The 22,419-nt window shown below is 45.7% G+C and overlaps 1 protein-coding gene across 10 annotated transcripts in view; it reads left to right on the top strand.

Moving 5' to 3' along the window:
* nectin1b (nectin cell adhesion molecule 1b) overlaps window positions 1–22,419 on the top strand; it is a 98,465-nt gene that overhangs the window by 19,635 nt on the left and 56,411 nt on the right. For all 10 annotated transcript variants that reach the window (XM_029843344.1, XM_029843339.1, XM_029843342.1 and 7 more), the window contains exons 2-4: window positions 17,036–17,407; window positions 18,612–18,911; window positions 19,126–19,243. In XM_029843344.1, the coding sequence (XP_029699204.1) occupies window positions 17,036–17,407; window positions 18,612–18,911; window positions 19,126–19,243 (790 nt within the window). The remainder of the gene's footprint in view (window positions 1–17,035; window positions 17,408–18,611; window positions 18,912–19,125; window positions 19,244–22,419) is intronic.

Below are 22,419 nucleotides of genomic sequence, written 5' to 3'. Positions count from 1 at the left end.
CTGTTTGCACAGTGTGTATCTCCATGCGGATATTGTGTTTGCGAGGAGCGTATTGAGTGTGTTATTTAGACAGTGCTAAGGCTAGGGATTAGCATGGTTCAGTTTGCGCGAGTGCTAAATAAGGTCACTATTTATTTGATCACGGAGGAGCAGCGATACGCGGCTGTCATGCGTGCAGGGCTGCTGCTCCTGATACCAGGTGGACCATGTTTCCCAGCGCTAACTGCTGCATCAGTGAACACGAGGACTTATTTCATTACAGTTGTAATCTGTCAGTAACACATTGTGCAGCGCTCCTCCTCTTGGCGCGCTCCGGTTCCCCCTGTAGAAATGATAGAAAACAATATATTTTGTACTTTCAAATCACAAAACACTCATCAGACCCTCCCCCTCCTCCTCAAAACCTCATTAAGGCACTTAAATGTGCTTTAGAATGAGGGTGAGACAATCAGAAATGAATTTGCTCAGTTTAGTGGGAACATTTGTAGTAGAGCCAAAGGCAACGGGAATGCAGTTAGTCCATTATCCCTAATATATAAAGGATAATTAGATATTTATATTAACTTCTAAATACTTAATTCCATCCGCACACAGTTTTGCAGGTTCTTGAGCTGTGAAAAAAGTGGGTGTTTTGGTTGCGGTTGAGCTTTGTTGGACTGAACAGGAAGCTCTCTGTGGACCGAGCTGCATCGTCTTCAGACCAAACCAAGCGTGTTCACACCTTTTATCGGGCACATGTAGCAGCCGGCCTCCAGTTTAACACACTGGTTTGACGGTGAGTATTTAAATCCCGAAGGTTCGTCTACTCGCGCTTTCATTCGCGCGGGGACGGTTTCTTCCGCTGCACATCTGCCGACTGTTTCCGACACTGTCGCCGGGCAGAACGCGGAGCTGCCTCTCATTCCCGAGGCTTCCCTCTCATCCCTTAAATCCCTTCTCTTCCCTGTGTGCGTTGAAACAGCGTTCCCATGAAGACTCCCCCGCTCACAGAAGATAGCCGCTGTCACTTTGATCTTCAGCCAGTTGGTTGGCGCCATTCATTATTCTAGAAAAGGAGTCATCAGCAGACTAAATTCTTCCTAACTTATTGAAGATTCTAGGTTCTTCAACGCTTGCCATGAGGACCGTCTCCTTTTTTTGGGTGCTGTGTCTCTAATTAATGTCTCGTGGTGCACCGTGTGATGTCGGACCTCTTGGTGCTCTCCTGTGGCTGTGATTCTGTCTCCAGAATGCCCTGAGCAGACCTGCACTAACCTGTATTTTGCTGTTTGGAGATGCAGCTTCACCAAACCGATTTGTCTTTTCCTCAGACCAGCTAAGGACCACACGTGTACTGTACACACAGGCTGTGTTTACAACCAACAGCACTCCCAGCCCAGAAGTGTGTGCATAAGAGAAATGATCTCGGTAGAGGTGGAGCCGCATTTACTCCGCAAACATGAGCCCAGAAAAGAAATAACAACGTTTAGACATTTTGTAGAACCTAAAATCCGCAGTTGTGCACTTATACAGTATTCACAATATTCATTTTTCAGCTTACTTGATGGACAATTCTTTTAATTAGCTTAATTAAATCGGTCTGCCGTGCTCTCCTCCCGCTCTATAAATATTCCGTACTTTTATTCAACGGTTCCTCAAGGATATTTTCTGCTGCTTTGGTTCGGTAATGTGCTCCTAAGCTGTGCACTGATGCTCGTATGAAAATTTGATGCACCCATCGCTGCTTCGCCCCCATCGCTGCGCAGGGGAAACACGAGCCTCTCCCCGTTGCCATCCCATTTGGTCTGGCACCACGGCTGCTTCCCTGCACTGTCCTCCACGTCTCACCTCCTGCTGCCTTTCTTTCTTGTCTCTCCTTTAATTTCCCCCATTTCCTCCTCTCTCTAAATGTGCCACAAAGGCCTACCGTCACTTTCAGATTCATAAAACACGGCCGGCGAGTCTCTCCTGCATCCTCTTCATGAAATATTCACCCTTGGTTGACCTTATAGGTGTTGCGATGCGTGGAACGCGGTTTGTGGTGCTTTTAAGGAACTACCTGGGGAAAGCTGCACTTAGTGTGCAGCTAGTTCACTCCAGAGCTATTTTCCCCCATCAGCCACTGGGGTTTGGCGTTGTATTAAGGCAGCAGGCAGTGGGTTGAACCTACAGGGAGTGTGATGGCTCCACTTTGTTCCCCCCGACAGTCACAACCCAGCCTGGTCTGTGGTGTCTTTCCACGATATTTGAACACATTGGAAATCATTACATGTGCGCGTTGAACCGTCATCAGTGTCTTTGTAACCACAGTAGTTAAGAAAAAAGAATGGTGAATAGTTCTAAAGCAGTGTGGATCCCTGCGTCAGGTATGTGTTTCTAGTGCTCGTTCACAGCAAAGATAAGCCGTACAAAGACATGAGCATTCATTTAAGATGCCAGTGCATCAACAGTTTTGCCGTCGGCCTATTTTTGTCTGCTTTTAAACTTCGCATCCTTGTCAGTGATAGTAGCAGATTCCTTTTACCCTCAGATATCAGAGAGCCATACTCTTCTCAGCCTCTCCCTGGACAGAAAAATAAATAAGTCGGAGGCTAATGGCCTCAGCAATGTCAGTCAAGGACAGTATTGTCTCAAGGAGAGGACACGCGTGCTCACACGGGCAGCGGTGCTCAACTTTGAGGTTTCATTCATCAGCAGGTCAAGCTCAGATGCTGAGCAGTGCACATAAAACAGAAACAAAGCTTATTTCCCCTCTTATGTCGGCGTGTGAGTGGATCTTAACGACTTGTGTACGACCAGAAATATTCACAATATCTACAAAACTGTTCTCCTCAATCTGGGTGAATGAGTGTTAGTTTAGCCGGCTGGTTCAAGGACGGCGCCGTTGGATCGTCAAAGGCAAACTGCAGTTTCCCAGGGAAGAATAGAAATGATAATCAGTTCCTCACATTCTTCTCTGATAAAGGAAAGAAACACGGGCAGAAGTCAAAGCCTGTGGGAGCAGGTTCGGCAGAAACTTGTCTTATTACTTTAACTGCCAGTGCGGTTGAACTAGAAATGCCAGCCTGGTCGGCTGTGTCTGTGTTAAACTCTTCCCAGAGATACAAGGTGACCAGCAAACACAAGAATCTTACGTAATTCATAAGTTTCAAAACTGTCACGCCCAGAGATACCCACTCAGCTAAGCTAAGCTATTTTTTTTATGATCAAATCTGTGCAGACATGCTTGTCTGGAGTCAGAATTTCTGTCTTTAGTGTGTCTCCAGTGGCCGTGATTGTTAGAATGCCATTGCAGGCTGCTGTGGCTGCACGAAGAAGCCAAGACATATTTATTTTGCTTCATTCAACGCATCTTCAATCAACTGTTTTTGTGGAAAATGATATTTTTGCTGATAACAAAACAGTTCAGGCAGTTATTTTACAACTTCACTATTATGAGGCTCTAGAGTTACCACACAAAGTCTCTCTCTTTCTTTGGTACATTGCAACCATCCCTCTCTTATCCAATCCAATTATGCTGCCATCCACCCTCAGGCTAATCAAACTTTTAATTCTCCCATGGAGCCTCATTTTATAATTGGTTTATGTAGTGAAACCAACAAACAGAGCTCATCTAGACTGGTAATCCCCCTGACAGCCACACATGCTGAGTCGGCTAAATTAGCTGCAAACAAAGTGAAAAAAAAAACAAAAAAAACCTTTGAAGAAGTCCGACCCTTGTTCAGCCGATGCCAGTAGAGACCTGTCAGGATGTTTGGGAAGCGTCACTGTGGGAGGAAGAATAATTATCCTTAAAATGAAATTGTGTTGCGATTATTATTTTACAATATTATTGTGTCACATTTTACATCAACTGTGTCCAGAAGGCAAATGTATGAGTCCGCCGTTTCCATGGAAACCTCCAACTTGCTCACAGGAAAATTTCCCTGTTGCAGCGTGGCCCGAACGGTCTGAACTTTTCAACATGTACAGCCTCACCTAGAATTATAATTCACTCATTTTTTTTTTTTTAATTCCGTAACGTGAGCTATGATTCATCGTCAGGGAGCTAATAGAGAACTGTTCTCTGCGTAATAAGCATGCAGAGGTTCATGCAGCTTTCTCCGTGTGACTTTTCAAGCCTCCTCTGAAATATTCAGTTGACTGCTGTTGGAGCAGCACCTCTTTGACCCCTGCTGTGTGAGCACTTCTGCGTCTGAAGAGTGCGACTCCTGCACACGCACGACACACAAAATATCAACCTTCCCAACACAGCCTTTGTTAGACGGCTCCGTTAGAAACCCACACTGAGCTGTGAGGTGCTTAAAGTCCGCTGGATCTTTGTAAACTTTGTTTGAATCGACTGGCTGTAAGATTTCTCCGCACACACACGGGCTCATAATAAATTGAGAAAGAGAAATCAGATTTCTTTTTGTACTGAAACGGAAGCAGCTGGGTGTGCAGGCTGAATCTTTTACCTGCTGACAGTGGAGATCCTTCAGGTGCCCGCCCGAGCGTGCACCAGGAGTGCAGCCGGGCCTGCTGATATGAAGGTTGAGAGCCATCATCCGAGTTCAACAATGTTTCACACTTTTTTTTTTTTTCCGCTTTGCACCGACTCGGCCTTGTAGGGGTGGAAGCGACACAAACAACCTTGGAGTTGTGTCCAGTCACAGTTCATCAGCCAAGCAAAGTCGCACAGGCTGAGTTTTGGGAAGGTGGAGCGTCAGGCCTGCTCACCCTGCTGGGCAGTGGCAGCACATTAACCAAACAAGCAGCAGCAGCAGCAGCAGCAGCAGCCGGGGCCTGTCCTTCACACACCTAATCAACCACAGAGCTGCGCACAATCCTGACCGCCCTGCATCCTGCTAACACTCTGTCAATAAGAACCCCCGTGCAAGACATCGCGCTCAATACGGCTGATTCTGCTTGGCTAGGCCCTCAGACAGAGGGCAGACGGGGCTTTCTTCAAGGTCACAGCCAGTTTGACTTTAGTGCAGCTCACCGTAGCTAAAATGGACACATAAACATGAATCTGTCCTGTTTTTTGTTTTTTTCATTTTAATATTTTCCACCCATGTAATAAGAAGATTAAAAATGGAGCCATACATTTGCATTTGTAAAGTAAATTGCATTTCAGAACTGTAGAGGAATTATGTTTAGCGTGATAATTGCTAAATAACTTACTGTTCTGGGAGTAGAAACACAATGCACCGTTAATTGCTACACACCAGCATTATTCCAGCTCTCAGGACACAAATGTGTTTGATCACTGCTGGAATAAAAGAAGCGTGCAGTTAATTCCAAATGCATTTCCTGTTAATGCTAGTTTGTTGCTTCATCCACTGTAATTAAAACCAGTGGGCTGATATAACTGTCAGCTGCTGATTTCTATCTATCCAGGATGTTATGTATGTGAAGCCTGATTAAAAAATCCAGATCCACCTTTAATGAAGAGTGTCGTAACTTAAACATTACCGGGATGAAGCTGCGCCACTGCAGCAGCTGCCGCTTATTTTAGGCCCGATGAAACGCTGGCAAAATGCACGTTATTGTGCGTGCCCTGCACCAAACCTTAGGCTAGTATCTGCAGCTCCACGGACACCAGCACATCTATTATGTATGAAAGGCCGGCTCTCCGCTGCTTGTGAACGCACATTTCAACCAAGCTGGAGCCGATAGAACGGCAGACGCTCAGCAATGCAAAGATAGATACCAAAAATATTAGTTTTTACATAATTATGGGCAGCTTGTTTCTTTACTTTTCATCCTTTATTCGCAATTAGCACGAGTGTGCCCGCAGATAATGTGATGAATGGGATTTTTTTGTCCTGTTTTCTTTACTTCAAACACATCCATCATTCTGGAATGATTACTAGCTGCAATTACTACACGGATATGCATGATGGGCTCATGCCTTGTGGAGTCCAGAGTTATAAATAACTTCTGCCAAGATTAAACACATTTTAACCTAAAGTAAATCACCTGTCACAACTCCCTGCTCTTTATTTCACCTTGAACCGCCTCAGACCACATGCTCTTTATTTTGGCATCCACCTCATGATCCACCCTGGTTTTGAACAAACAAATTGACTCTTATTGTTGGAGATACAATAGTTGAAATTAAATTGCAATTCATTTGGAATCCGGTTGAACCTGAAGGTGCTTAAAGTAGAGGAGCACCAACAGTCGTGTCGTTTGAGGACTCGCTGTGAGCGCATCTCTGCTAAAGGTGCTTGGTGGCCACGTTTATCAGTCGTGGTGTCGGCGTGCACTTACAAACAACTCGGAGTAGGTAGTAAATTTGGCGATGTGGCGGTCAATGGCGGTGGATGTGTCTGCATCCATTATCCAGGCAGCTATGCTTCTGTCTAACAGGTTTCACCTCTCACCCCGAAGGCTTCTTCAGATCTAGAAAACCGGGCCAGAGTTTAAAGCCTGAGGTTGGATTGTCCCTCTAAGTTAACCAGAGTCGTTAACCCCCGACAGGGTGATGATCTGATGCCCGGTCGGTTCAGACAGACCTCACACGTTCACCTTTTGTCTTCAGACCCAGTTTCACACTTAGTTAAAAGAAGTGTGAAAGTTGCTTCTTCTTCCCTTATATTTTAAGCAAACGTCTGCAGACTTGAGTGCAAAGACAATATCAGTGTAATAAAACTGCTGCATCTGTGTTTAGCCGTCATATCCACACGGAGCAGGCGGGTCACTCTGTGGGGGAGGGACCCGGAATCCTGGGAAAATGGAATCATCTTGAGTGGGATGCAGCTCAAAACATCATTTGGCGAGAGCCTCGCTCCCTTGATGGCCTTATCCTGTGGCTGAACGCGCCGCGTTAGGTTTCATTTTATAGATTCCTGCGAGATACAATATCAGAAGAAGAACGTTTACTGTGCTGTGAAGTTCTGGGAATAAAACCACCAGCTGGGATTAAATTGTTAAGTTATCCACAGTAACCTATATCTTGATTTACTATCATCCGGACTCCGGCTCAAGTAAATTGGAATGTCCAGTTCTGGATTAGGACGCTGGAGAGCATTGCCGCCTGGTGCTCTGTGTGATTCCTTGTTTTCCACTTGTTACAGAGGGAAAACATGGAGCCAAGATGCTATAAAATCTATAAAATGGATCACTTATTTGGAGAGGTTCTGGTCTTAGATCCCCTCTTCTTTTTAAACCAGGATGTAAACAAAATGAATTCCAGTAAAAGCTGGAAAAATGCATAGATTGCAGAAAACTTCCCTCTGCCAGAGAAATATGACTGTTACATAAAGAGAAGGAAGTGAAAACAGGAAGTGCCAGGTGAAGGGTTGTTTGCAAGCCAAAGCAGCACCGTCAGCTGGGGGAGGGGTGAGTCTGTGTTGGTTTCTTAATGGAGCCATTGATCCTGTGCCAATGGAGAGCGCACCCAGTGGGGGACTCCGACACAGCAAGAGGACAGGTGTTCGCTCGATATCTGTCCCACTTCTCTGACCTTAAAGCTTTTAATCAGCTCTGCAAGGGAGCTTGTCAATCCTGTCAAACAATGAGCAGCTCGCCCTATAGACACAGTAAGAGAGGGCAACGTGAGGGTAAGAGCTCCAAATAATACTCCGGCTGCCCTCAGGAAAGCGCTTGTACATGCACTATACAGTTATTTGGTCCGGGGTTCCCAGCGGACGGCCTTGTTGTCTGTGAGCCAGCAGTGGAAACCCTGTCAGCAGAAATCAGAGGCTGTTAATGTCAAGGTGGAGCTGTTTGTGTGACTTTTTTCAGTGTTGTTTGTAGCCGTAAAAAACCTTTGTTTGATTTTATTATCAACACTTACACATTTCTGATTTGACTCCCCCCAAAAAGTAGATTTAAACTGAAATGACCCCGGCTGACCTTTGACCTTGACCAAAACGCTGTGAATTCGGACTGTTTTACTTAGCGATCCCATTTTGTGGCTCCTGTTTGTTGCCAATTCTTCTTCCGTGTCGCCTTGAAGCCAGCAGACAGAGAGCGAGCGCTCAGAAAGGCGTGGCTGTGTGACACGTACAGCTCTGGAGCAGATAGAAGCACAGCCTCCTTCACTGTTCACCACCATCCTCGCTTTTAACAATATCAGCTCAAAACCGACCCTCCAAACGTTGGCCGGAGACCGTCTGACTGATTTCTGCTTGTTTCTTGCTCATTATGCTTTATTAGTGCAGTTTTTTGGTTTTAATGAACATGAAATAGCTAAAGCAGTCATGCTGCTAAAGGGGACAAAAGGAGCTATGGCACGCATAATGCATTCTTGTTATGTCGTGCAGTCAGAGCTCGAGTTCTTTTTTTTTTGACACCGGGGCCATTTATGCCTGCTAATGCCTATACTTTTCACATATTTTTCCAAACACAGGGTTTCTCCCATTATTGTCAACATCGGTGTTTTTCCACTCCTTTAATATATGAGTGTGTTGCGTCTCTCAGCTTTTGATCACCTGGTTAACTCCTGTATTTTCAATTTAAACAGTCATGCTGTGAGGTTTAACTAGGAGCTATCTTCTCACGCTTGGGGTAATTACGAGGTCGGTCTGGTCGCAGTCTACAGCCCCAGCTGTCAGTGGAGCCATCGCACAGCAGCCACCATTTGTCTCCTCTAAAAATTAATTGAACCCTCTTTTTTTTTCTCCTCTCACCATCTCTTCTGCCCTGCACATGCTCCATTTGACATGAACACATTGACACCAACATGCTGTTGTTGTTGTTAGTCCTCTGCAATCTGGATTCGCTTTTATTCAGCCCTCCACATGGATGGTTATTCCTCCTTGATTTACACCAGCAACAGTTGGGGGAGGACAGAAAGGTCTGAGTTCATTTCCTTGCTGCTTGTAGCCGCAGCCCACCCACTGCAATGTTTCCAGATGAAACTGTGACAAACCCAAAGCCATTTTGTGACTGTTTTCATTCCTGCAATTGATTCATGCTCATATTTTCCCATTTCCTGTAACATTCTTACAGTCCTCCTGGCCCTGTGTATCCACCTTCTTTGTCCCCCCCTATATGGTCTCCATATCGATATACATTTTCAGCCCCTAACAGCCAGCGGAGGCTGGGGTAACTCTTACCACCCAACTCATCTTTCAGGCCGTTCCTTTTGCCTTGCTGTGGCTTGGTGGTTCAGTTCTTATGTCTCCATGTCAGCTGTTTTTCTTTAAACAAAAAAAAAGGCCTGTTGCAAACAGTGGAGACATTTGGTTTTTTCATGCGTTCTTCCAAAACTCTCCGTCACAAAGGGTGTCCCAGCATTAAGATTGAAGGATGCTCCATAAAAATAACCATCCAGAGAATTGCTGCCTCTTACACTTTTATTTTCTAGCTTTTGCCAGTAAATATGAATGCACAATAAGATTAATGTGTGGGACGTCAGAATGATGTATAAGCAGAGATCCAAGATGTTTCTTAATATTCCTCAGCGTCAAGCTTTATGTGCTAAAAGTGGCCTTTTAGAAATATCCCGAGATGTTTGGCAGTATCATATTTAACAAAGCTACGCTGCGGATGGGAAAGATAGTTGATCACAGCTGGGAAACACATGCGGCAGAAAAAGAGTAGGGTCCTGAGATGTGGTGAACATTCCGAGGCTTATATGTATGTGGAGCCCTTCTCCCCTTGGAAAGACAGGCCGCGGTCGTGGTTTAGGAAATGTTTCTGTCCTGGGCTCGGAGTTCTGCCGAGAACCGCTGGATTTCTCAGAGGTTTCTGATCAAAACACACATGAAAAAGAATCATTTGGCAAAGGCCCGAATCCACAATTGCGTGCGTGTAGCATGTAGCGTTCACCACACGCAGAGCTCGGTTGTGTCTATATATCTAAAAGAATTCAGTTTGAAATTGACCAACGGCTCGTGGAGACCAGTGCATCTCCATACATTTGCAATGTAAAAATATTTAAATAATAAGATGAGATAACATATTCAAGGATGTGTGTGTAGCATATCTAATTTTATCAGCTTAGCGGCTGCGCATATCATTGCGGCAGTGGTGAAACAGGATAAGTAATCCGTGCCTAAACGTTGCCACTCCAGGCCAAAATTCCTAATCTTGTTTATGTGTACATAATTTCCTGTACACATATGCGGAGATGACTGGTTGGTTACAGTACCAGTTCAAGGTGACTGGCGACTTTCATCCCTTAGCGTTTAGCATCGGATGCTACAGCGTAATCGGCGAAACATTCAGCATTGTGACAACACATCTCTGGTAAATTCCCAGCATTTGTCACCATCCCGTGATCACCGTGACTCAGAGACGTACTAACTGTGCTTGTTAATTGATAGCCGAGCGGCCTTCAGCCCACTTTCCGCTCCAGCTGGAGTGTGAATTCCCGCTCCTATATGTTAAGGGAGCTGCTGCATAAACGGCCTCCATCAGCGGCGCCGGGGCCGAATGGCTCAACATGACATGCCGACACGGGGCGCTGCGTGAACATTGCCCCTGCTGTCCTGGTTGTATCGCCGCCACAATTACAGATGCACTTTGATGACAGCCGCTTCTATTTTTTTTTCTGCCGCACATCTTTAAAAATGTATGAAATCCACAATGTTAATTTATTTCGAGAAATCTTTAGGGGCCGTCCTCTTATACGCCAAGTGGAAATCTCTGAAATCAAAGTGACTCTAATCAAATATTGATTGCGCGCTCTCATTTCTTGTTTCTTTTAATAAGCCACCGGTCATGCAACAGTGCTTCTCGCTGATTAAACTATTTACTCTTGCACCCCCCGATCATCTTCTTCCCCATGCCTGATGTCAAAAAAAAGCAGAAAACACCTCCCAGCAAAGGGCAGCCTAGGTCAAATGTCAAAGATGCCATTACTGTTTCTAAATGTTGCCTATGTATAAATGTACGCCGCCAGCAGCTGATCATCTGCTCCTGCTTAAATAGCCGTTTTATTTTAAAAATCGGAATGTTTGATAATGGTTTAGCATATTTGGCAGTATCACATAGGAGGATTCCATGTTTGTTCTCCACGCAACACTTATCTTTACTTGTGGACAATGGAGCAGATGGTGTGAGAGAAGGATTTGTCATGCATGGCTGTCCAGCGCCAGACCCTTTCTCAGCACTTTTTGGCAGGAGTTTATATGTATTTCATGCTGCATTTGCTGAATGTTTAATAGAAGTGTAGGCTGCTGCTTTGGTCCCGGCTCAGGCTGAGTCCTTCTTAGATGACCTGCTCCAAAACCGACCGTAGAAAATAATCCATTGTGCTCAAATGTCCGCTGAATATTCATTGAGGATAATTATGGCTCGGTGTTGGAGGAACGCATCGTCGCCCCAAAAAGAAAGCACCAGCAGCGAATGACGCTGAACCAGTTCTTCTGCTTTTTTATTTCTAATTATTCTGTCCGCTGCTTTGCAGATGAGATTCCTGCCACGCTGGAGATTTTCCTGCATGGGGGCGTGTTTGCAGGCAGTGCGCCCGTCCAGCCAACCCGTTGTGAAAGGGATCACATCTCAAAAGTTCACCAGCTAATTATGAATACATTTACCCAACCTGTGCTGATTGTGTATCTTTTTTTCCTCGTGCTGCCGGCCGTTTCTTTGCGCAGCAGCAGCTCTTTGATCAGGCTGAGCTTCAGGTGATTGGTCACATGATCGGGCTTTTCTGTGAGGTAGTTCTGCTGATAAAGTGGATTTTTAGGAAGGAGTGTGGAGAGCAACAGTGTAAAGTGATGGTGTTTCCAAAAAGCAAATGGCTGAATCGTGCCAGGATTAGCCCAATTTCCTGGTCATCGTTCACCTGAAGCTGTTGTGATTTTGTACAGCGAGCAGCGGAAATATGGGCGTGGGCTCCGTTTCACCCTGCGCTGATACATTTGCACGGGAGCAGCGTTGGCTGCCGCTCACATCTCCACCGCTTTAATATCCTGAGTGCTGTAATCTGCTCACTGCGTCTGACCCGCTTCTTGTCACTCCCGCCGCCCGCCAATCCCCCTGTGCTAAATTAACAAAACCATCTAAAGCTTCCACTCTTTGAACTCTACCTGCAGCATGTCCGGGACCACCGTGTCTCACGCCGGAGTGCACCTTTGACCATTTAATCAGTTGTTCTGAATTTGAATCAGCTCTCTCCAATTAAGCCACGGGCTCTTTAGCATGAATAAAACAGCAGCCCGCATTTGAATGCAAAGGGAGGCCTTTGCATTATTGAAAAATAACCAGTAAACAAGGTTGTGTGCGCTGAGCTCCAGCATAAGATGAGACTGGTTCATGTAAGAACTCTCTGGTGTCCCAGCTTGATGTCTGACTGATAAAGCATATTAACTTGCTGTTTCTCCTGCTCCAGCATGCAGCAGCCTTTTTTCTCTGGTACCACCCGTCGACACTCTCGGCAGTACTCGAATCTGTTTGCTTCTCCTCATCAGTTTCAGTCAAACATGCACAATTGCAATCTTTACAGTTATTTATCAAACCCCCCCTCCCCACCCAGACCTTTCATTTACACGGCCCTTGCCTGGTATCAGGTATCAGTGGGTGATGTCACCTCATTATTTGTTCAGGTAACGTCTGCGTTGTTTATTTTGTGTTGTAGAACCGAAACTGCCGTGGCCTTGTTGAGTTAAGCTGTGGGGGGGTGGGGGGGGGGGGGAAGGGTCAGAGTGCTCCGTGAGGCTGTGTTTACACTGGTGCTCTCTCTCTCACTCTCACTCTCTCTCTCTCTCTCTCGCTCTCTCTCACTCTCTCTGGGGCAAAAGCCGTATTTAGGACGGCTGAGTTTGCCTTTGCCGCAGTCAAAGACAACTGAAATCCCAGATTACTTCCAGCATTTCATATTAAATCATCATAGTAATAAAAAAAAAAAAAAACTATCACCAGACACTTGCACTGTTACTCCCCCTACAGTTTTTACAATAAACGCTCCCATGTACTCCACTGGGTGATCTCTATTTTTTTTTAAAAACATGGCTCAAACATTATAGTTTTGAAAGGAGACGAGAGGGTTGATTTCAAATCCGAAATGCCCCCAAGCTGCACAAGGGAGCCTGTGTTTGTGTGTGTGTGCGTGCATGGTTGTGTAGGTCGCCCCAGAAACAATGTAATTGCAGCTGCATAAGGCTGTGTATGATCACCACCCACTACCCACCTAAAAGGTGACATTTTAAAGGCACAGCTGAAAGCACCAGACTGCTAAATAGTTGGATCATTACTTTTTTGTTTTCTGCCAACGAGCCATTGGGAGCAGTTCCAGCCAAATGTGCAGGACCACAAATGGAACAAAGAAATAATTACTAATAGTCGTTTACCTCTACAGGGCAGCAGATGTTGCACTGCCCTCGACATGTGGCGTACAATATATATGGATATACATTTATATATGCAAACCAGATAGTGGAAAATTAAGAGCAGGACCACTAACTATCTGTTCCAGCTCTGGATTTCCAGCAGCTGAATAATTACTCGTGGAAACGGGGAAGAGAGAGCCGATTTGGCAGGTATGCTGTTGTTTCCCCAAGAGACCCGCATATAAAACTGAGTTGGTGACCCTTAACATCTCATTTCAAAGCAAAATAACAATGGTTAACAATAAGTGACATTAAAGATAAACTAAGGCTGAGTGTGAGATGGAGGGCCCTTTTTCCAGCGGAGTAAAACCATCCATTTGACATTCTGAAAAGTGCTGTTACCTGTTGATAAAACAAGCCAAATGCCGCTGGTTAAGCTCCAAAAATACCAGCTGGCTAAAAACAATTGCAATGTTTCACCAGGCAAATAAACAGGCAGCTAATGCCTTGTTTGTATGTGAGTGTATGAAACAGAAAATTTGTACTCCCCCCTCAAAACACCCAATGTGTGGTCTTGAGGGGGAGCTGAAAGGCCTGTGGCAATGCTGTGGGAACTAGGACGACATTAAACAGTCATTATCTGTAAGTGTCTCAAGCCATGTTTTATCTGTCACCAGAGGCTCGAGTAACAGGAGCCGTCAGGAGAGCGCCGGGATGACGAGTCTTCATGGGGGGATCTTTTAAAAATGCAGTTTGCAATTAAACCAGGGCGGCATTATTTTCTATTTGGTCTACAAGCTTCTTGGGTCTAAATTTCCAACGTCGATGCCTCGCTGCCGTTTGGGTTGTTTTGGTGCAGCGAGGTGAATTATAATGAACTTTATTTGACCTGGGCATAAATTAACATCTAGATGGGCTGATACTACTTGCACTACATGATAAACTAAAATTGTTGCGGGGCTTATTGTGAATTAATTTGCCAGATAACGCTCAGGACAAGAAGCACTCTCCATTTTGGTGCTCTGCTTTTTCATTGATTTTTGGAATATTGTACAGAAGACAACAAATGATGTATGCAAACGGCAGAAACACGAGCTTCCTTCTTTATCTGCAGCAGAAACCAGGAACAAATATTAGCCAATCATTTTCACATTCAATTCCTATTTCCCCCAAAAGGGAACCGAGCTTGTCCTTCATATTTGTTTTCCCGCGATTAAATCTTTGTCACACCAAACCAGATTATGTTTCCTGGTTGACGTGCACCAGGAAAGCCATTTAAAGCACGGCCGGCGCCTTTTCCGAAACACCCCGTGCTCACAACACAAAGCTTTTTGCGATTATATGACTTTCACACAGCTCTCGTGAGCCTCCGCCGGTGCGGTCCGACACTGCGAGGCAGCCGTTTTAATGGCGCCCCTCACATCTCGTTTGATCCGCTCAAGCTCACCTAGAATACAGAAAAGCGCCCACCTTTTTGTATTCTGTCAGCTTGGGCACGCTCTCGTGCTTTGTTAGTCTCGTTGCTTTTTCCAGAATTCTGGGTGCTGGTTTTGCTGGCAGCTCGTGGAGCCAGCGTGAGGCCTCAGGTGTATCTGTTCCTCCACTTGTGCTTTTGTCAGTGCGAGAACAAAGCCGCAGCAGCACCAGTGACAGCAGCGGCCAGCTACAAAACCTGCAGCACACCAACACTTCAAATCTCTCCGAAGCTTCCCCCTTTCTTTTTGCCTTCCTTGCTGTAGTTCAGCTCTGGTACTTTGCCTCCTATCTTTCCCATTCTCCTTCTGTTTCTGCACCACTGGCTCCTCCAACCTCCATAAAATTCCACCTTCTCTGTGCCTCTTGCTCGTATGTGGTTGTGCTCCTCTATGGTTTTGCCTCGTACTCTGTAATTAAAGCTCCACTGTGTGCTCAGCCAAGGACTGCAGTCTTTTGAGTGAAAGGGGTCCCCGTGGGCGCCCCTGGTCCTTCGCAGAGGGGATTTGGGCTCTGTGGCTATGTAATTATGCGTATTTCTCTGGTTTCCATTTGCCTGTGCTGCTGTTTTTTGGTTTAATATGAGTCGGGTGCTTCAGACTCAAAGGCGAAGGAGCAGAGCAAGAGCTGGAGGGAGGGTTCTTTACACGCAGACCCTACCTGCCAGTGTTGCTTTAGCATAGCAATCGTTGAGGACTGACCTGGTACATATTTATGATTCCTTATAGCCATCCTCATATATGGTCTGGATTAGATTCTAACCGGTGTTGTCACACCGTAAATTGTGTTTGCTGCTTCAGAAAATATCATACTCCAGCTGCCACAACAGGTAATGTGCGCCACGATAAAATGAAGTTAAGCATCGGCCCGGGGTTCACAAGGACACAGGTGTTTCGCAAAGTACTCACGACAAGGTTGCCAGTCTTCCCAGTCCTCACTGTCAACATGTATTAGTAAATCAATCTGTCATTTCTAGTTAAGGTCTATACAGAAGTAGCGGTGCTGATGTGACCCAGAGGAAATGAAATGTGACGCGCACTCAGGAGTTGCAAAGGTTGCTGCGTTGTTTCAGGGTTTTTTATATAAAAGGCAGGAAGATCTTTACAGGGATTTACCCTGTAACCCTCTCAAACAGAGACTTTTGACTGTGTCGTTCTTCATGTTAATTTTAGTCTAATGGAAGTCAATTATGTCCTTTCCTCATGCTAAAGTTTTGCCTGAGTGCCCCTCGGTGCATCATCATTAAGAATAAGTAGCTCCTGATGCAACTTTGAGAGTCTGACAGACTGAACACGCTGTAATTATTCCCCTCTGTGTTCGATTCCTGCGCTGTTGGTCTCCTGAATCAAGCCTCATATCTGCGCGTGTTGGAAGGCAGTGATTAGTTTCACATTTCCCCATTTCACTTTTTCTCTGAACCTGTATGCACTCACAGTACCGGTACGTGTTTAAGCTGCCTGTGTCCACAACCCACCCCCTTTATTACATTCATGACTTGCTTTACTATGACTTTACGACTCAGGTGTGATTACCAGAGGGGCTCTGGCCTTTGTGACTCCTTAATTATGGCTTTGGGTGGTTGTAAATGCGAGCTCAGCTGAAGGGTTGTCCTAGCAGGAAATGAGGCCTTCACCTTGACAGGAACATCAATTAGCGACCGAGAAAGCAAAAATGTGTTGAAGTCTGTAATACACATCAGGTGTGAATAGAAAAATGATGTTCTGCACCTAAAACTGAGGCGCGAGAGAAGTAAAGACAAACCAAAAGCTATTTTTAGCGTGTTGTTTTCAAATTCGACTCCGCTCCCTTTTTATTTGGTGCGTACATGTATTGGAAATGGCTGTGTAGTGATGCCATTGCAGACACAAATTTGCTAATTGACCTTTTAGAACATATAAGGGGGGTCATCTTTGTTTTCACAGCATCTTGTTGCTTTTAATTGGAGCTCCAGGCCGTAATTGAAGTATTTGTGAGGGGAAAGTAGTTTGAATTACAATGGGCTTTGCAGCGTGCTGCTGGGGAGGTGGAGGGCAGAACAGCAGCAGATGAAGACTTGCCCACGTCTCCCTGCCCTTGTGCTCATTCATTAGTGATGCACTGCTTCTCACTTGATCCTCCCTCATCAGCAGCAGAACCCTGGTGGACAAAGACAAGGTTGCGTAGATGTCACCATTATGATAATTAACCTTCCTGGGTTCTCCACACAACCAGCCATTTTTGGAGTCTACAGTGGTCTTCTGGAAGCTGAGGGACCACCCACTCCATAGGTAGTGGGTGGACGTCTCTGTTGGGTTGCCTTATTGTGTATTATGTGTGTGGTTTGCAGCTTTGTTGTTCCAAAAAACTTACAACTTTTCTGTTGTGTGTTACAGGTGGTGATGGACAGATGGTCCAGATGGACTCCAGCAAGTCTGGATTTGTGGGTTCACAAGTGGAACTCCGCTGCATCTTCATCAACAGTAACCCACCAGTCAAGATCTCTCAAGTGACCTGGCAGAAGCTCCTCAACGGCACCAAACAGAATGTGGCCATTGCCAACCCGGCTCTTGGAGTGTCTGTCCTTCCGCCCTTCAAAGAGCGGGTCAGCTTCAAGCAGGCGGCCGTTCGCCACCGCACGCCTTCGCTGGAGGACACCACCATCGTGTTCTCCAGCCTGCAGCTGTCAGATGAAGCCGCTTATATCTGCGAATACACCACCTTTCCTGCAGGCAACCGGGAGAACATGGTCAACCTGACGGTGTTTGGTAAGTACTCAACTTAATATTCACCACGTAACAGAATCCACGGTTGTAATCTCCGTGTCCTCAGCTTTGGTAAAGTGACATTTGATCACCACCCAGATATGCTGCCTCTGTAAGGTCTACTACCTAAACGCTAATCGGCTGGTTCCTTGAAGAATCCATTTAGCACAGGTGATGAAAGGTTTGTGTGTTCAGACACACCTGACCTACAGTATCTGCACGGTTGCTTTGGTAATGACATAGGCGTTCCAGAGTGCATAATAAATGAGTCCTATCACAGGGTTTTCTAACCACATCAAACCGGTGAGCAGCGAAGATAAGCTGCCTTAATGGGCCGCGCTGTAGTTTCCTACAGCGGCTAGAGCACCTTATTTAAAGGGCTGAGTGGTGGGGGAAGACGTCTATGAGGGGAACATTTGCTGCCTGGATTTTTGGCCAGAACATGGCCTAAAAGCATATGTGGAATGTTTTGATGTGACATTTAACACCAGGCCCAGACTTAAGCTAATTGCCTTTATGAAAGGAAACTGCTGCAGAGTCAATAAAAATGGCAGGTGAGAGAGGAATCAATAAGTCCACTTCATTGTGTGTAATTTGGCTTCGATAATCTGATCTCAGTAGGGGAAAGTCGTGCCTGAGGTACACTCAATCTAGGGAAGAGGTTACTTGGGTAAATAAAGTGATGCAGGCACTATTTTAAAATCCAATTACAAATTAGGCATTTTATTTGCCGTTAACTCCCAGTAAAAGTAAAAGGCAATCGGCCTTCTCCATTTTGTGTCACTGAGTCTCCAGTAACTTTTTAGGCTGCTGCGGCTCAGCGGGTGCCTGGGCCACGTGCGCAGGTCAGCAGCCAGCAGCATTCTAAGAGGCTTCCACGCCTTCTTTCTCAGTTGTGCATCTCTTCAAGCCTCCCTGCTGATGGTCTGTGGCTAAATTGCTAAATGGCAGCTCACTAAGGGTTTAGGTTGAAGGACCAACAGAAAAGAGACTTTGACATTTCTGCTTTGACAGCTATTTGCCTTGAAGGAGGAAATGATCCAACCTTTGAACTTATTCAGTGATTTTGTTGAATATCCTTCAAAGCCAATTGTGGATAAAGATAAATTATCCTCAAAAAGGAGGCAGACATGATTTCTGTTTAATGAGCAGGAATGACTCAGTGGGAATTCCACTATCTTAATTGCTTCTTCCTCCTCTTCTGCAGCTCGGCCTATGACACGCATGACATTGACAACCCCCACCATCGTAGCAAGGGCCCAGAAGAGGAAGATGACCGTTGCCACCTGCGTGTCAGCCAACGGGAAGCCGCCCAGCGTCATCAGATGGGACACCAAGTTGAAGGGCGAGGCGACCTTCCAGGAGACTCGCAACCAGAACGGAACCGTGACCGTCCGGAGCAACTACGTGTTGATACCGAGCCGCGAGACCCACAAGCAGAAGCTGATGTGCATCGCGACCTACAGAAATGAAAGGATCACAGACAGCGTGGTGCTGAACGTGCAGTGTAAGAATCCCTGAGCGCCATCGTGATTATTCTTTCATTCAGCTCAGAATCCAGCAAGATGTCCATTTGATGTAAAACTGGACTTTCCCCTGTCCAAAAAATCCAAATGATGCATATTAAATGTAGACAATTGCATGATAAAGGCGAGGTGACATTAACTTGTTGAGGTTTAGGCATGTGTGAGACAGCTGACTTCAGCGCCGACTCCTTGCAGATGAACCTGACGTGAAGATCGAGGGCTTCGATGGCAACTGGTACCTGAACCGCCAGGATGTGCAGCTGACGTGCCGCGCCGACGCCAACCCGCCCGTCACCATCTACCAGTGGAAGCTGTGAGTGTCGCTGAAACCCAAAACAAAACGAGCCCCGAAGCCCAGACAGGACGTTCTTGTGTTGCTTCTGTCAAACTACATTAATTATGGGGAGAATGTTTTTCATGAAACATCAGAAAGAAATGTATTGACTGGCTCTGTTTGCTTTTGTCTTCTTTCTTTTTGGTTTTTGATGAATGTCTGCATTTTGTTGTTGGTAGCACATCGATAACGTTCTGATAAGACTGGAAGCCAAACGCAGAGGCTCCAAAACAACTGCGTGGGCCCGATGGTCAGATGCTCAGATATAAATACAAACAGGAGAGTGTTTTGATGTCGGGGAGCCAGCATGCAGGTAGAGGGGTAAGAATGCTCCGTTGTTAATGCTGACGTGTTCTCGGGAGGCATCAGAAGGCAGCGGCTTTGTGCCTGACAGAGCCGGAGAGGGCTGAAACTGAAAGAGTCGGAGATGTGAGTAGGCGGGCGTGCCCTCGGGCTGACATCAGTGTTTTTGCCTCGGAGACCGTCCTTACAAACGCATGAGAGCGCAGAGACAAAAACACGTCTCAGCGCCGTCGGGAATCGCTAAATATCCCCAGGTTTGATCCTCTTTGAGTGTGAAAATTGGTGGCGCAGAGATGATGTATCGCAAGTGTTCACGCAACGATGAGAGATAAGTGAGAAGAGTTATTTACTGAGCAAATCGGAGGCAGAAATGCGTAATTTGGTGTCGGCTGAGACATAAATGTAGCAATTTGTTTTCTAATTGCTTGTTGAAGGCAGGAATGACAAATATTTCAGTGAACTGATTGGATGTGGATTAACAGAGGCTGTCACTGTATCTCCTCAACAGGCCAGCATTGGGTGGTAATGAGGCGGTTATTTTTCCCACCCTTATTTCTGTCCTTCAACTCGTCTCTCAACACAAAAAGGCTGCGAAAATCCCGAAAAACTGTGAGATTTTTTTTTACTGTTATATATATTTTTTTCTTCTATAAAAGGATGGAGGCAAAGGTAGATTTAGAGTGATAGGCGAGGACAGGAGTGGAGGAGGAGGCGGAGACGTGATCCAGGCGGACGAGGGCACCGCGTTGACAGATCGGAGGGGACGGCCATTGCGGCAGAGAAAGCGAGACGCCAAATCTGTTGTGATGGTTCCCGAGGGCTCGGCTGTGGAGGTCAGCACAAGGCTGTGACAGAAAGAACCAGGACAGGCCAACGGGATTACATCACAGTGGCACACAAACACACCCACGCAGACAAAAAGTGTCGTCCGATCCCAAAAAAATGATAACATATTAGTTATTTCACTTCAACGAGCTCATTTTTTTCCAATTTTTGTAATTAGTTTAGGTCTTTACGGTAGCCGAGAGGACCATTTCAATCCAGCTGCAGTTGTGTCATCTGGATTCACTCTAGTTTATTCGGGGTCTGAGCATCGCGCGGCTGCAAGCATTAGCATCTAATGTAATCTTCAAAGAACTCCCACGAGTGTCTTTTTTGTATTTATTTTTCTTCCAGCACAACCGCAGTTTTGCTTTATTTCTTTCTCTCCTCACGGGTAAAGGGGGAGACTCGGAGAAGAAGAAACACGCAAGTTTGGGCGGAATTACCCTATTTGTTTCTCTAATGTTTGTTTGTAGGGCATCCCCAGGTCTGCCCTGTTTTAATTTCATAATGTAATTTTCCGGGCGAAATGAGGGAGGGCGGCGGCATTGTTTGATACCCTGAATAATATCATGCAAATTATATTTTAAAATATATTAATTTCTGTATCATCTGTAAATATGAGCAGTTTACATTTAACTGTATTTACCAAACCCCTGCTCTTATTAGCCATTTTAATGAATGGTTATCTAAATTACCCTGCATAATTCTGTAGCTGTGGATGAATCACACTAATGAAAAAAATGTTACTTTAAATTATTTTTAATCAGGTTTGTTATAGTGCATCATTAATGCTGACTCCTCAGGGGCTCATGTCCCTTCATTTGCTAAAACACTCTCCATTGCTCATTATGCTCGTGTTTATTAGAGGGAATTATGAAGACAAACCAGTGGATGTATCTTTATCTCTCTTCTCTGTTTAGGTTTAGAGTGGTCTCCTCAAGCTTTCCTCTCCTGCTGAGCCGTCCACACACCCACATCTGTACACACACCGCACGCTCTCCATGCTTGCGCGCACACGAACAGCCGAGACAGTCGCCAAAAATTTGCATCACTCTCAGGCTGTTGTTGCCTTTCATTCTACTGCCCCTCGGGCCCCGAGTGCAGGCACACACTCGGATGCACAGGCTGTGGTGAATCGCAGTTTGCCAGCCTTTCATTCCTGTAGCAAATCAATTGGACTCTGCAGAACTCAGCATTTGATAGAGGCTCACAAGGTAACTGATTATTGAATCGGTGCGTACTGTATCGAGCTTGTTTGCATCTCCGTTGCAAATGGGCCACTGCCTTAGAGCCCACAAGTCCAACATGCCTCTTACTTCTCCTTTGCTACTTTTTTGCTGCTTTTCATTGCGTTTTTCCTGGAAAATGTCTCGGAAAAGCACCTATCAATACATAAACTACACACTTGCGACTGACGCTTCATTAACAGATGCCTCAGTCTTCCAGTTTAGCACTGAAGGGCCTTTTTAATTGCTTGTTTACTTCCTCTCAAGTTGTGAACGTGCAGCCATTTTTATCACATGCCGCAATATGACACATATCCACGGTGCCTTTGCATGATTCCACTCCCACATAATAAAATAATGTAGCAGCATAAGACCACATTATCACACTGCTGCCACAGGAATATGCGTCATCCATAATAATTGTAACCTAAAGAGAAGCTGAAGCATCTTAACCAGGTGCCCGCTAATGTCTGGAAGAGAAATTAACACACACAGGCCAGGCGTTGCCATAAATCTGTTGACTGTAGCCTCGGGTCTTTGTCGATGGTGCTGTACGCATCACTGTTGGCGAGCTCAGCACAGGAAAATCAATACAAGCAGCAACATTTACAAACTCCTGTGTGCTGCAAAACACGGAGATTGATACCATCGTATGAGCTTGATCAGCGCTACGTGGGCCTGTTTGGGAAGTCTTTGACTTGATCTGACATCCCCCATTTCCTTATTTGAGCTCGATCGGCTCAAAAGAGCCGCTGAAGCTGATCGAGAGGAGGGGCGGCGGCGGGGACGGCGGGCAAGCTG

The sequence above is a fragment of the Takifugu rubripes genome, chromosome 11 (genome assembly GCF_901000725.2).
Source record: "Takifugu rubripes chromosome 11, fTakRub1.2, whole genome shotgun sequence".
Lineage (NCBI taxonomy): Eukaryota > Metazoa > Chordata > Actinopteri > Tetraodontiformes > Tetraodontidae > Takifugu > Takifugu rubripes.
This window is presented reverse-complemented; position numbering and strand designations above follow the sequence as displayed.